The sequence below is a fragment of the Zasmidium cellare genome, assembly GCF_010093935.1.
Source record: "Zasmidium cellare ATCC 36951 unplaced genomic scaffold M409scaffold_20, whole genome shotgun sequence".
NCBI classification, from domain to species: Eukaryota; Fungi; Ascomycota; class Dothideomycetes; order Mycosphaerellales; family Mycosphaerellaceae; genus Zasmidium; species Zasmidium cellare.
Window position 1 is genome coordinate 483,667 of NW_022986964.1, and position 14,742 is coordinate 498,408.

Here is a 14,742-nt window from a genome sequence, read left to right on the forward strand (position 1 = left end):
CGCCGAGTCAAGCTTCCCTTCTGAGCTCCCCAAAGCTTGCCGGCACAGCTTGGTGATGTAAACCTCGCGGGGCGCGCATGGAGTTCTCCACCGCTAATGCAGGACATTTAGGCGGAAGAGGCGTGGCGTGATGGAGAAACTCGTGTTCGAGTTGGAGATGGGCGAACATCGTCAGAAATGGTTTCGATAGCGAACGTCGGGAAGTGGACAAAGGGCGTTGTGGTTGGTGGAACATTCATCTCGCGGAAGAATGTTCATCATCGTCCTCCAACAAGATAATTTAAGGACATGGCACATCTTTTCGTTGGTATTCGACATTATATCGTCACTAGTCGTGTACACATGCACTGCCAAAATGCGTGCGCAATTCCTCTCAAAAGGCTGCCCTGGGTATACATGATCCGTCCAAAAGGAGACGCTTTTGCAAGCGCACGATCGCTGCCCATGTCACAAATGCCGTCAATACACGCCCAACGTTTGCAATGCTTCGACGCTTTAATGATTCGTTGATCCACCACCCCAGACAGTACTGAGCCAGCCGCCGCCGAAGCCTTGAGCAGCTGCCAAATTGGCCCACTCAGCGAGCTCGCCACCATCCACAAACGCAGCAACATCGTCACCACCGAGACGGGTGTCGATGCTGTTCAGCCAGGCCTCCTTAGTCATAGGATCCCATTGCTGCTGGACCTCAGGTATTGGCGGAGGTGGTTGCAAGTGATGCTGTGGTGGGTGCGTGGTATGTCCTGGTGTTGGATATGCTGAATGCGGTGCAGGTGGGTGCATCGAACTTGGATGCTGGTGAGAGACGCCATTCGTGTAAGGATTTGGCGGTGGAGGGGGAGCATGCATAGGATATTGTGCGTTTTGTGCAGTCCAGCCCGGGTATGCAGGCTGTTGTTGCTGCCGCTCATATGGTGGGGTCGGCTGGTTCTGCGAAGGTGTGGAAGCCGTTGCAGAGTGAGCGGCAGGTGAAGTTAGATTCGCAGGAGGCCCGGCTGAGCCTGGAGTGTCCGAGTAAGCTGGACGGAAGTTGTTGATGTGGTGACTGTAGCCATGCTGTGGTTGTGGGTTCTGTCCTTGCTGCGACTGGTGAGGTGGTGTTTGATGATGTTGCTGATGTGAGTAAGATTCATAGCTCCTGAACGGTCCGCTCGACGGCGTTGAAATGCTTGGATGGCGGCTTGCTGCCGCTGAAGCGGTGGCTGATGCACCAGGGGTAGCATTGATGGCACTCCACGCACCACCCTCGGGTTTGGGAGGCTCTGATGTTGGCGGTGCACGATCAGTGCGGTCGCCAGCATCTTCGCTCTTAACGGTGGTGCCAGCGCTGCTATCGTCATACACGGCATCCAGTGGTCTCGAGTCGGGTCGACTGGCGTCGGCCATCTCGATGTCATGATCTTCGAGATTGCCAAAGTCTTGCAGCGTCCGCTCAAGCAACCTGAACTCATCCAAGCCACCGCCAAGTCCACCTTCACGTAGGCTGAGATGTCGCGTGCTGACTGGGCTATCACCTTCTGACGAGCTTTCCATTGCTTGGATGTTCTTCCTGTAATCCGCCTTGAGTCGGCGGAAGTACCTGTGCATGCGGTTGATCGTCTTGAACCAGCCGTCTGCCATGTGCAGTCTTGAACGCATGTTTCCGATCATTTCCAAAGCCTTCCGCGCTGCTGCAAAGCCTTTGCTTTCGCCGGGCTTGACATCGGTCTGTCTGGCTGACGGATCAGGCCGTGTGCACATGTAACCTTCAGGATCCATCCATGGAAAGTTGATGCAGTATACACCAGTAAAAGCTACCGTGTAGATGGCAAACCCGACAATAGGAGTCTCCACCAGTGCGCTCCACTCCTGGCAGGTGCGGACAAGATCCATGATATCGCGGGCGGACTTGAAGCACTCGCGCGCACTCTCGTCCCAAAATCCACGAGGGACATCAAATCTGTCGGGCGGAAAGATCGGTGGATCCATCGGTCCTTCAGGTTTCGAGCAGCGGATGGGGATGAAAGGAACGTACTCGCGATGAAGCATGATCTGGCAAAGTAAGTAGACGGTATGCACAAGGGTGTATGGTGTCGAAGTTTTTAGGCTGATGTGCGCCTGAGTGTTCTGTGGCGTCAAGGTGTGCTGTCGAGGAAGGCTGGCTTTGAAGTCCTGGCATTGGCGACGAAGCTTGTAGAATTCGCAACGAGGGTCCCACGGAGGGTGCTCCTCAACTCTGTGTCTCGTCAGTTCTGTTCAGGTAGAGTTCGATGTGCCAACTTACCTGCGTCCTCCAGCACAGGTCCACTTGACCACTTTGCCGTAGATCTCAAGTACTTTGACATAGCGACTAACAAGACCTTCATCTGAGCCAACCTCAAGCCTGCCCTTGTCTTCATCGGTATCAGCCATCGCCAGGCTTGAGGGCGAAGGCGCCTGAGTGCGCTCTGGGGTACCAGTCGTTCCAAGCATAACCGACTGCTGTCGCTGGCTCTGGACTTCGGCCCTGCCAGTACCAGACACGCTTCTATCGTCTTCACCAAGCATCAGAGTTCGCACCTTTTCGGCAAATAAGAATGACCGCTCGCTCGCTGGGAGTTGGATTCGGAGCTCTTTCGCGTGAAGCATCTGCGGTCGATATTTGCCACTGCTGAGGTAGCGGTCCATGATGTAGCAGCTCCAGAAAGTTCTCCGTCTGATTTCCTGACGGATGAACACGTCCTCGGCGGACCCGCCACTCGCGGCCTTCCTTCCCGAGTCCACGCCCATGCGCTCTGCTTCACCGTTGAGCGCGAGGGAACGTGACATGGGTTCGTCGTCCAGATCCAGCTCATACTGCAATCCCATTGCCTGCGCAGATCGAATGGCGATGCCAACAGCCAACCACGCCTTCGAGCCTCTACACATGCCCCACTCGTGCAGTCCTATCATCAAGGTGGTTTGCGTTCGCTCAATGTCGTGTGGGCGGTTGTCCGTCCAGGCAGTCGCCATCCGCTCATTTGCTGCAGCAGCATAGTATTCTGATGCGATCAATGGATTGCTGGCCCGAGCTGCCGTTGGCGGTGAGTGGTGAGCTACGAGTTTGGGATGAAAGCGAGCAGTCAGTGCAAGGAAAGCCAGTAGGAACTCTGTCGAGGCAGGAGGCCGCGCTGATTTGGTGGCCTCAGCGGAAAAGCCTGGCGCGGCGGCTGCTGGAGGCTGGAGCGTGGCATAACGTAGAGGCTTCAAGAAGGTAGGGGGATGCAAGAAGGGCAAGTCTGCAGAATAGTGGATCTGGAAGATGTCAAAGAGCTCCTGCCACACCTGAGGCGTGAGCACAGTGGGGTCTAACGCGTCTAGCAACGGGCGTGGACTGTCTCGTGATGCTGACGCTGGGTTGGCGACGAAGGTGTGTGTGCTCTTTCGTGGCCTCTGCCGTCGCTCGGTATCTCCTCCATACCCTTCGGGCCGTCCTGAAAGACTGTCCCGACGTCGACTGGCCCCCGTCACGGGTGAGGGGTATTGGCACTCTCGTCCTGAGTTCTCACACGAGCGACATGTTGTGCCGACGCCGTTGTTGACGCACTTGACCTTGGAGCGGCGGCAGCGGATACAGGCTATGCTGGAACGCATCCGTCCCTGCGCCTGCCTGCTGGGCTCGGGCCCAGCGGCGAAGGGCTGTCCAGCGGAGGAGCTGATGGTGCTGGCGTTGGCGGAGTTCTTGGCGGCCTCGGGTTCTTGGAACGACGTGAGCAGCGAGTCTGCGAGCCGGCTGTTGTCTTGCTCCACGATGGCGATCGGGTGTGGTCCCGCGGTCTGGGGCGCTCGTCAGGCTGGTGAGGGCGACGGTATGCGGGCAATAATGGGCAGCGGGCTGTTCGCACGGCGAGATGTGTGGCAGCGGCTTTCGGCAAGTTCGGGTAGAGAAAGCGTGGAGGAAAGTGCTCGCCGGACCGAAAGGGGACAAGCTGTCGGCAGCGACGACCACGGCGGTGAGGACGAGGGAGGAGCGAAGAGGAGACTGGGAGAGAGAAGGCGCGACGGGCAGCGAGTCGTACAGGATGGAACAGGAAGGCAGAGGATCGGAAGGCGCATTGTTGCTGGCTGGCCGGGGAGAGATGGCCTCGCACAAACGTCCTACGCACGCCGTCGGCGGCCTCGGAATTGGCAAGTGGCAGACCGAGATGTTGGGTTGGGCTAGGCGGGCGCCCGGCGGCATCTCTGTCCTGCACGCGCCAGCCAGACGACCAGGAATATTACGCTCGCCTCCGCAACCCCATCCCCTCCCGCGCCCTCTCTCATCTCAGCACCATGCCACCGCGAGGTTCTCCCTTCGGACGGCCGCGGTCTGCTCTGCTCTGCTCGACGAGGCACTCGGCTTCTTCTGAGTGCATCCTGGCACCAGCAGACCGGGTAACCTTGCTACCGACGCACCGCCCGGATCATGACCCGTCGACCTCCGCTACGGCATGGGGGTGACCACCGCCCACGCTCTGATTGAACATTGAACAGTCTACCCCGATGCGCATCGCCGCCCAACAACCGGACAATCTCGCGAATCCACTGCCGTCCTCATCAAAATGCTGACCGCGACCCATCGTGAATCCTGCCTGCCATGCCGCATCGGGTCGCCGGACGCGCATCACTTCCCACCGAACGAGCCGAAAGCCAATTTGACAGAGTTCGCACTACCATGCCTCGCCGCCATGCATACATGTATCTTCCGGACGTCTGCATCCATGCCTGACGCTGCCTGCTCACTCCCTGTCATCAAAACAATTCCAGGAACCTTGATATCCACGGCCACCATCACCTCCCGGCGCCGACGTCCCGGCAGAATCAGCCCGCCCCTACTGCACCTCACCTTCTCCTTGCTTGGGCTGCGTGGAGAGTGAGCATTCTGCCGACCCGCGCGCTTGATCGACTGGAGCCCGAAACATACCGTGCTGTTGGACAGCTGCCGCGCTTTCAAAGGACCGACTGCTTGCTCTCTTTGGGACCAATCAATCATTTGATATTGTGGTGGTGAGACTCCACGCGCAAGGTGACAGGTCCCACATGTTTGTCCAGTCCACGAAGCAACCTCCCCTTCTGGATGTTTGGGCAATATACCTGACGAAAGAATGAGCTGGGCGGCATGTAATTCAGTCGTCCATCATCGCGGTTTATGCCTCATCGTTGAAGGCAGGGAGCTTCTCAGGAGGGTATAGTCGACAGCAAGGAACGATTGGATGGTACTAGTGTTCTTCAGCATGCTTCGCGACGATGGGCAGTTGTCTCATTGATCATCGCTTTTGGGCCGGGTCAGGCTCTCCGTCAAAGTCACTTTACCGCTCTTCACACCATAATTCAGGGTCTGGCTGCGGCTGTGAGGATGGCACAACATCTCGTGTTCCCTTCCCGAGCGCATGGATCGTAATCATTAGCCGGACTCCTCTCCGCCGTTGTACAACCACACTCCGTCGATCTCTTCTGCATGGGTCTAAAACCAGCACTTTCAGCTTGACGGCAGTCCTACTTGGCGGCAAACACAACCGACAGCATTCTTCACTGTCAACACGTCCATACAGCGAGGGATGTCAGTCAAGGGAAGGTGCTTCACCGTGTGGCCTCGAGGATTGCTACAAGTGCAGCCGTGAAATGATCGTCGTTAGCACAAGAGCCCAGATGACCAAAGCTAGCAGCCACGACTTCGGCTCGCAAGCGAGTGAAGGCTACCAGGGGGTCGCACGATTTCGACCCTATCGCAGGGCGTGCAGCCTCACTGATATGGCGATTCACACGAGCTACGCAGCCATAGTCCTGCCAGCAGGTAACAAGTCTTGGTGAGGGAGTGAGGTCCACCGATTTTGGACATCGTCGTGTTCCTGGCAAACATCATTTTACAGTCCATTGACATTTCTAACAGCTACGCCACCACTATCTTGTTCTTCAAGACTCCAGCCCCAGCACCAGCAAGCTCGATCTCAACAACATCGCTGTCCTTCAGGAACAGCTGTGGCTTCCGGAACAAGCCCACACCAGCTGGCGTTCCGGTCATAACAGCAGTCCCAGCAGGGATGGTTGTCTCCTGGCTCATCCAGCTCAAGATGTCATTGATACTGAAGATCATATCCTCCAGACACTTCGACTCCTGCACAACATCGCCGTTGACTTTTGTGACAAGCTTGACGTCTTTGCTAAGATGTTCCGCGCCTAGCAACACTGGACCGATGGGAGCGAACTTGTCAAACGCCTTGGCGAAGTAAAACTGCCAGCCACAGTTCTCTGGCGCCTGGTGTGTCCGGCAAGAGATGTCGTTCCCGACAGTGTATCCCAAAATGTACTCTGGAGCCTGCTCTGGAGTGATGTTCTTGGCTGCCTTGGACGTCACAAATACCAGCTCGCCCTCATAATCGAGATTTGCCTCCGCGCAGAACTTGCCCACGGGGATGTCTTCGCCAGGCGATGCTAGAGCGGCAGCCGGCTTCGTCCAGAGAGGTGGCTGTTTGGGGACTTTGAGACCTGCTTCTTCTGCGTGGCTGCGGTAGTTGAGGCCGACGCAGTAGATTGGGAGATTTGGGTTGGGCACTGGGGCAAGGAGTCTATCCACGGTGACGGTATTCGATGATGCTTTGCTTGAAAGTGCATCCAGCGAGGAATACGCCTGCACTCGGGTGCCTTGGACCTTGGAGACGTCGTTGCTGCCAATGTCTGCGTAATGGATGCTGCCGTCTTCCTTGGACTGGAACCGGATCAATCGCTGGAAAGTCGCCATGCTGGTGATATGTTCGACGAAGTCGTGTGAACGTGTGGAGTTCAAGCGGTGCAGCAGATGCAATACTTATTGCTCTCATCCTACAGTTCCGCATTCCGCTCAAGAGCGGGTGTAAGCCAACTTAGATCAAACACTTTCAGCTGATTGCTAAGACAGGACCATCGGCGAAAAGTGGCTTTGACGAACGAGTGCGACACATCTCGTTCTGGTCAGACCTGGTCACTTCGGCGAAAGTCCCACAATATAATCCGTGGACAAACTTGACCTAGCTGTGGGACAGTTGGAGCTCTCCGCTTCGTTCGTTCGCTAACCCCATACAAGAAGACATCCGCAACCGTTCCGCTCAGGGATCGACGGTGCTGTTCCTCAATGTGGAGAAGTTTACGAATACCAGGTATAGCAAATGTGCAGCTTCAAGACGAGTGGTATCCGTTGCAAGTGGTACTAAACATGGCCCGGCCGATGATGTAGAGGAGTTTCGGCACCGTAATTCGTCTCGTTCCGCTTGAACAGGGTCATCGTACACGAAGCTGTGTAGAGCAGCAGCAAGGCTTAGAAAGACTCAAAGGTAAGTACCGAAATCATTTATATTGTCTTGTCCCTCATTGCAGCTTTCCAGAGAGGCTCTTACCTCACAGCAATATCTAAAGAAACTGTCCAACTACTTACCCACCATGACATCCCTCCCACCAACACGAGTCAACCCCAAGATCGAAAACAACCCCTCCAAAATCCAACTCCTCCGCCTCTCCCACACCCACTTCCAACATCCCGACCTCGCCCTCTTCTCCCGCTTCGCAGCAGACTTCGGCTTCACAGAAGTAGCCCGCAACGCCGACTCCACCAAAATCTACTACAGCGGCTACGGCATCGATCCATTCGTCTACATCGCCAGCCAAAGCCCCGATGGCAAAGCACGCTTCCTAGGACCCGGCTTCGTCGCAGCCTCGAAAGCGGACTTCGAGAAAGCTTGTAAATTGGAAGGCGCTGAAGTGAAGGATCTCAGCGATGCCCCCGGTGGAGGTGAGATGGTGACGATCGCGAGGCCGAATGGGACGTTTTTCTCGGTGTTGTATGGACAGGAGGAGAGGCATGTGGATGTCAGCACGGCGGAGGTGCCGACAGCCACGACGGTGGATATGAGTTCTTACAATTATCCCTTCCACAAACCACGCAAAGGCACGTCCATCCCCATCCCCATCCCCTCCACCCCCATCGTCAACCCAACCATACTAACACCCACACGTGTGGAAAATAGCCCGCTTCCAACGCCTCAAAGAAGGCCCCGCCCTAATCCACAAACTGGGCCACTTCGGCTACATCAGCACGACCTTCGACGCCGACTACGCCTTCTACACGTCGACGTTCAACTTCGCGCCCTCGGACATCGCGCACGTCCCCGAGAAGGACGACGTGGATATGCTGGTGTTTATGCATTTGGATCTGGGTAGGAGGTATAGTGATCATCATTGTATGTTTTTGGGCAGGGCGCCCGAGGGGAGTGAGAGGGGGTTTTTGCATCATAGTTCGTGAGTTTGTGCCTGCCCTGAACCTTTTTTGTTGGATGATACTTGTTGAGTGTGGGTTGATGGATGCTGATGATTTGTTGTGTTAACAGGTATGAAGTCAACGACTACGACGAACAAATGATGGGTCATCGCTATCTGGAATCGAAAGGCTGGGAGAGTATTTGGGGTAAGCCACACATCCACCCTTTCCCCATCCCCGTCCCCATCCCTCTCCCTCCCACACACCCCTTCCCCCTTTCCCGTCCCCTCCCACCCCACCCCCTGTTCTAACACCCCTCCAGGCGTCGGCCGCCACATCCTCGGCTCGCAAGTCTTCGACTACTGGCAAGACCCGTCGGGCTTCAAAATCGAACACTACGCGGACGGGGACGTCGTCAACGAGGAGCATGTGGTTACGAGGGAGCCGGCGGGACCGGTGCATGTTTGGGGGCCGGATTTGCCCAAGACGTTTTTTATGGAGAAGACGCTTGTTGGGTATGGTTAGAAGGGTTGTTTTGCAGTGGAGGGGAAGGGGGAGGGGAATGTACGAGTATGGACTTTGTCGACAAGTACTTTATGCGTATGTCCAAGACGTATTTCGTTCACGTCGCCCCTGTCTCAATTTGACAGACCAGCTTATACATGTCGTTCCACTTCTTCGTCACCATCAATCATCCAACCAGATCTCGTGGTGCAGTGGTCAGCACACCCAGTAAAAGAGGGACTTCGAAGCCATTTCTTGCTCGCAGAGTCTCGTGGGTAGGGGGAGTGCTGAGGGTTCTAGCGGGACGCCGTGCGGTTGGGAGACCTGCGTTCGAATCGCAGCGAGATCAACCATCCATACCTTTTTGCTTCGGGAGAGAGGCCTCCCATCATATTTAACTTGAATGGTAAGGAAAGTTCCATTTTGCTCCCCCACCCATCCACACCAACCTATAACACCAACCTCCAACCTCCCTCCCTTATCAATCATCCATCAAGATCTCGTAGTGTAGTGGTAGCACACCCAGCGCAGAACAGAATGCCGCTTCACATCGGTTCGCCCCGATCGTTGAAGCGGGCCGCCCATTCTCCGGGTTGCCCCCGTGGCTGTGGAGGCCTGCGTTCGAATCGCAGCGAGATCAATCATCGTAATTCTTTTTGCTTGTTAGAAGGACTTGCGCTGTCGTCGGTAGTCTTTTTCCACTCGTTCCGTCTCGAAACCAACCTATACATTCACCCCAAATCTCCCTCCCCCATCAATCACCAACACTCTCCCTCTTCTTCAGGATCTCGTAGTGTAGTGGTAGCACACCCAGCCAAAGCAGAATGCCCGCTTCCCACGGCTTGCCAGCCGATGGTCTGAAAAAGAGAACAACCCCCCCCCCCCCCGCCCCGGCAGCCCCCGCGCCCCGCCCCCCCCCCCCCCCCCCCCCCCCCCCATTCTCCGGCCCAGCCGTGTCTGTGGAGACCTGCGTTCGAGTCGCAGCGAGATCAATCACTCATTCTTGTTATCTTTTTGCTGTTTAGATGCCTTGTAATCAATCATTATCTTTTGGAAGGTGGGGAAGGGTTGGGCTGGTCGAGATCATTCACTCACCACACCACACGCTCAACTCCTAGCCTCCCTCGCTTACCGCCAACGCACATGCAAATTCATCTCCCCACAAAACCCACCACCACCGCACACATAGCCCGATAAGCCGACAGACAAACAGACTTTCACTCGTACAGACAAGGTCCACGACCACGAAACAGGCAGAACCTCGAAACTTCAAGACCCATGACAAGTCCTCCCTTGTAAGGCACATTCCAGTCAGGGTGGGGCTTGTTAGGGGCCTGCGAACTCTGTCAGCTTTTGACACCTCTTGGTTTTTCTGCTGAAGGCGCGTATGCCGCGAGAAATATTGAGAGAGAGGACATCCCACGCACGTGTCGTGTTTCTATGTGTTCGCGATACCTGTTGTCGTGCTCCTTTTGGGACCATTTGGATGGCCGAACATGGTGGCTTAGCATGAGGCGAAAGCCACATGCAATGGGTAGATTCAACGAGGTTGGTGGCACCATCGTTTGGACATTCGACTTTTTGATCTTTGCATTCCGTCTTGTATAAACTGCCGCTAGGGTCCATCATCCACGCAAGGCTTTTTGGCATCTCCCGCTTTTCGTGAATCCCATTGGAATCGCTGGAACGCGGCAACATGTCCTTTCCCGTCTTCATCTTCATGTCTATCGTTCCCGACGTTGATTCTTGCCAGCACATCATCCGCCGCAAGGCAGCCTCGCCGTGCCGTGGAATGCGGCTGGGCATGCAAGTATCAGTCCACATCAATTTATACCGATGATCAAGTACTGCCCGGGCCTCCCAACAGCGCGAATCTCCGGACAATGCTGGGACCAATCTCGTCATACTCGGCCTTGGTGTGGCAGTAACTTCTGAATTCCGGTGTCTGGCCGAGCAACGAGCCACCGAACCACGGGCCGTGTCGTTGTCGCTTGTGAGTGATGACCTGGACGTCGAGGCCTCCGCTCTTCGCCGCGTTGCCTGCGCGAACTTCCGATGCCGTGATGCGTGCGTCGACCAGATGGCGGATATCTCGTTGTAAGCGGCGACCGAACTGGTTGTAAAGAGTTGAACCTCCAGAAAGGACAATATTCTTGTACAGGCCTCTTCGCACGTCGATTGGCGAGCTCTGAATGACCGAGTCGACGATGGTTGGAAGCGGCGTGAGGAAATCTGAGCTGTAGATTTCGGGGTTGAAGAAGATCTCTGGTGCCAAGAAACGCTCGTATCCGACGTCGACTGATACACTGCGGCCGTTGGGGTGCTTGACCTCATACTTCTTGAAGCGGTCCTCTGGTTCGCGGTCGAAACGGGCAAATTCCTTGACGATGTCTGGACATACGTAGCAGAATTCCTCCTTGATGCGCTCTGCCGTCTTCAAGCTGCTATCCGGCTCTCCTCGGTCACGCAGAAGTGATTGTACGAAGTAGGTGATGTCTCTTCCTGCGATTGGTATGCTCTTGATGCTACTGCCAATGACATAACCTTCTGCGACTGGAATGACGTGCGTCACACCCTCACCCGAGTCAATGACCGTTCCCGTTAATGATCGATCTTGCACTTTCGATGATGTCCAAGATGCGGCCAGAGCGAGGACAGCTTGTACGGCGATGTAGAGACCGGCGCAGTTGAACGATTCGAACATGATTTCGGCGGTGTTCTCGCGATTCTCGGGTGGGTTGAGAGGTGGTTCGGTGAGGAGGAAGTAGTGGTCTTCGGGTTCCACGCGCAAGTACTTGAAGATGCTGTTCGACCAGAAGCGTTCCATTTGGTCCTGCGCCGCACGTTAGATTTCCAGCTTCTGGTAGCAATTCCAATCCTTTCTCACCCAGTTCTCGATTTGGCCATGTCGTATAGGGTAGCTTAGGCCGTATCCTGTCTCTCATCAGCCTCCACTCCACCTTATGTTGTCCATGCCAAGCATACCGGGACCAGCGGAAGCGGTGAGAGCTTCATCTCCAATGAAGAAGTCCAAATCTTCAGTCCCTCTCTTTGCAGACAGATGACCTGTAGGGCCGGCACCTCCAGTCAAGAACGAAGGCTTGTTGCCGACAGCAGGTCGGCCAGAGCCAGCTGAGCCTCCGCCTCCGCCGGGGCCTTTGGTTGCGATTGCGGTGGGGAAGACGAAGGAGGGCGAGTCGTTGCCGGCGAAACCCAGCTTGGAATAACCAGTTCCGCTATGCAATGGTTAGCTGAGGTGTTCCTGCAATTGGACGCACGTGAGTGAGCGTACTTGTCCATGACAACGGCTGGGGTTTGGGTCGCCATAGCTGCGGTTCCGTCGGCGACCAGAGAGTGAGTGGAGGGTGAGGCAGGTGGTGTGGTGGGTGCGTCTTGGTCTCAAGTGGTGAAGGTTAATAGCTGACGCCTGTTGGCGTTGCGTAAGGTCTCGCTGGACGTCAGTCTTGGCATTGCGGCGGTCGTCTTAGACTCACACCCGACCCCCGCCTCAAACCTTTGCTTGGAGGGTCTAAGAATTTGAGATAGAGCTAGCTTGGGCGATTGCTAAAAGTGAGATGTGACTTCACCTCCTTCCCATCAATTGTGTCGAAGAACTATTTTAACATTTCATTAAAAATCAAGTGAGCACATTGGATTCTTGATATTGAGGATATCAAGGTTGCGAGGAAAGAGCGAAGGAGATCGAAACATGCTAAGCGAACGGAAGTCACCAGCGCTCTTTCCTTTGACACCGAGGAAGGAGCAGCGTGTTGTAGTTGCGGGTTGACGTTCAATTTGTTTCTCTTCTCGTCGAAGTTCACTCAACTCACCCGCCACACCACCACCTCCCTCCCCCGCCGCTTGCCGCCGGCGACTCGTCACGGGTATTCATAAGAGACATCTGGCCGGTCTCGTGCCCTCGTTTTAACCCACCCACTCCAATTTCCTCACGTGTCCACCGCATCGACCACTGCCGCTACACCTGAGACAACCATACACCTACCTACGACAGACGCATGCTCTCCAAAAGGACGCCCACCATGTTCTCCTCCAAGTCCTCCAAGCCTCGAAAGCAATCCGACCTCGCATGCATCTTCGTTCATGCCGGCGCTGGTTTCCACAGCAAAGACAACGAGTCCTACCACCTGCAAGCATGTAATGAGTGAGTACACACAGCTTTTGTAACGAGGGTCAGTACTGAGATCGGATAGTGCCTGCAAAGTCGCCATGGCTGTCATGAGGGCTGGCGGTTCTGCTGTTGACGTCGTCGAGGTCGCCATTAAAGCACTGGAGGATCGCGAAATCACAAATGCTGGGTACGGCAGCAATCTGAGCTTTGATGGCGTTGTCGAGTGCGACGCTATCATTGTCGATCCCTACGGCCGCAGCGGCGCGGCTGGTGCTGTGTCTCGTGAGTGTTGTCACCAATGTATAACAACGCTCAAAGCTCATGACATTGCAGAGATCAAGAACCCCATCTCTCTCGCCCGGCTCCTTCTCGACCATACCACCCAGTCCCTTTCATTGAAGCGAGTTCCACCGAACCTCCTCGTCGGTCAGGGCGCCACCAAGTTCGCTCGCGATCACGGCATGGTCATGTGTCCGCACGAAACCCTCGTCTCTCCGTTCGCGAAACACCGATGGCAGAAGTGGCGAGCAGACTTGGCCAAAGCCGAACGCCACAGACACCGCGAAGAGACTAAGCGCTTTGGAACGTCGCCTGCGGCATCAGAGAAGGACTTGACTGAGTACTATGATCAGAGTCGGGAATATGAGAACGTCCGCAAGACTCACGAGAAGGCCATGGACGCTTCCATGTACAACGATGCACAGCCGATCTCACCCCCACCCTCCGACAACTTCCAGCCTGACAGCGACAGTACACCTGGTCAACAGTCTTCGTCCTCGTGGTCTTTGGCTGATGACGATCCCAAAGATACTACGCCGAACCACCCAGACGAATACATCGATCCGGAGGGACCACCTGGCAGCGACCTGGAGAACATGTCTCGCAACCCATTTGCAAACAGCACGCAGAAGTTGGCTCCGTCTTCGCCGTTTACCCGCGTATCATCGCAAGGAAACATCGACGGCGGACAGCAACTTGTGGATGTCTCATTTGAGGACGATCCTGATGCTGATGGCCTCGAACTGCATGCTGCAACTCACTCACAATCTGTAGGCTCCGATTCAGACGACACTGCCATTGCCACGATACCCGCGCCGCCTCACCAGCCTGCCACATCTCCATCTACCGCCTCTCAGTCTTTTCAAGACCTGCCAACTGACGTCCAACAGAAGACCCCAGCATCACCTATTCGCCAGCAGTCTATCAATGTGGACGGCGCGCCCACGAAAGATGCGGAAGACAGAGAGGTGGACCTTATCACCGACACAGTTGGTGCCATCGCCATCGACATGTTCGGCAACATTGCGTGCGGTGCATCATCAGGCGGCATCGGCATGAAGCACCGTGGGCGGATCGGTCCTGCTGCCCTGGTCGGAGTGGGTGCTACCGTCATTCCTGTCGACCCCCAAGACGAAGACAGGACGACCGTGGCCACCGTCACCAGCGGCACGGGCGAACACATGTCGACCACTATGGCAGCCTCAGTCTGTTCAGATCGCGTCTTCAACAACGTCCGCAAAGTCAGCGGTGTCGGTGTCAAGGAGTGCATGGAGGAGGAGGCCGTGCGGGGATTCATCCAAAAGGACTTCATGGGCCACCCTTCGGTCAAGCACTCCGACTCCACGGGTGCCATTGGGATGTTGACGGTGAAGAAGACCAAGGATGGCGCGTGGCTATACTTCGGACACAACACTAACTCTTTTGCGTTGGCGAGTATGCACTCGGATGAGGTGCGGCCGGTGTGCACGATGAGTCGGAGCAATAGCAATGGCTCGATAGCGCAAGGTGGACGAGGTATTCGATACAGGAAGAAGCGGTGATCAACCCGACAGAGGAAGGGGATCCGTGAAGGTGGTAGAGATGTGGTGACGGAATGGCAGCTTTTTGATGGATCTACGGCTTCTTT

The 14,742-nt window shown here is 55.7% G+C and overlaps 5 protein-coding genes and 1 pseudogene across 6 annotated transcripts; 3 read left to right on the forward strand and 3 right to left on the reverse strand.

Moving 5' to 3' along the window:
• Positions 1–495: 495 nt before the first annotated feature.
• M409DRAFT_66949 (uncharacterized protein) lies at positions 496–3,591 on the reverse strand (the record flags this gene model as incomplete). The annotated part of the gene is made up of 2 exons (XM_033817180.1): positions 496–2,215; positions 2,264–3,591. 2 exons carry the CDS (start codon positions 3,589–3,591, stop codon positions 496–498), a joined length of 3,048 nt encoding a protein of 1,015 aa, XP_033666953.1.
• Positions 3,592–5,866: 2,275 nt separating this feature from the next.
• M409DRAFT_36819 (uncharacterized protein) lies at positions 5,867–6,715 on the reverse strand (the record flags this gene model as incomplete). Its single annotated transcript, XM_033810622.1, has 1 exon — positions 5,867–6,715. The coding sequence occupies one exon, from the start codon at positions 6,713–6,715 to the stop codon at positions 5,867–5,869; it is 849 nt and encodes a 282-aa protein (XP_033666954.1).
• Positions 6,716–7,389: 674 nt separating this feature from the next.
• On the forward strand, positions 7,390–8,728 carry M409DRAFT_66951 (uncharacterized protein; the record flags this gene model as incomplete). Its single annotated transcript, XM_033817181.1, has 4 exons — positions 7,390–7,894; positions 7,974–8,244; positions 8,334–8,410; positions 8,526–8,728. The coding sequence occupies 4 exons, from the start codon at positions 7,390–7,392 to the stop codon at positions 8,726–8,728; spliced, it is 1,056 nt and encodes a 351-aa protein (XP_033666955.1).
• Positions 8,729–9,203: 475 nt separating this feature from the next.
• M409DRAFT_t39 lies at positions 9,204–9,347 on the forward strand (annotated as a pseudogene). The gene has a single exon. The product of its transcript is annotated as a tRNA-OTHER (tRNA).
• Positions 9,348–10,547: 1,200 nt separating this feature from the next.
• Positions 10,548–12,034, reverse strand: M409DRAFT_23795 (uncharacterized protein; the record flags this gene model as incomplete). Its single annotated transcript, XM_033806946.1, has 4 exons — positions 10,548–11,540; positions 11,595–11,641; positions 11,693–11,943; positions 12,000–12,034. The coding sequence occupies 4 exons, from the start codon at positions 12,032–12,034 to the stop codon at positions 10,548–10,550; spliced, it is 1,326 nt and encodes a 441-aa protein (XP_033666956.1).
• A 713-nt stretch (positions 12,035–12,747) lies between these two features.
• M409DRAFT_23796 (uncharacterized protein) lies at positions 12,748–14,656 on the forward strand (the record flags this gene model as incomplete). The annotated part of the gene is made up of 3 exons (XM_033806947.1): positions 12,748–12,869; positions 12,919–13,118; positions 13,170–14,656. 3 exons carry the CDS (start codon positions 12,748–12,750, stop codon positions 14,654–14,656), a joined length of 1,809 nt encoding a protein of 602 aa, XP_033666957.1.
• Positions 14,657–14,742: the final 86 nt, after the last annotated feature.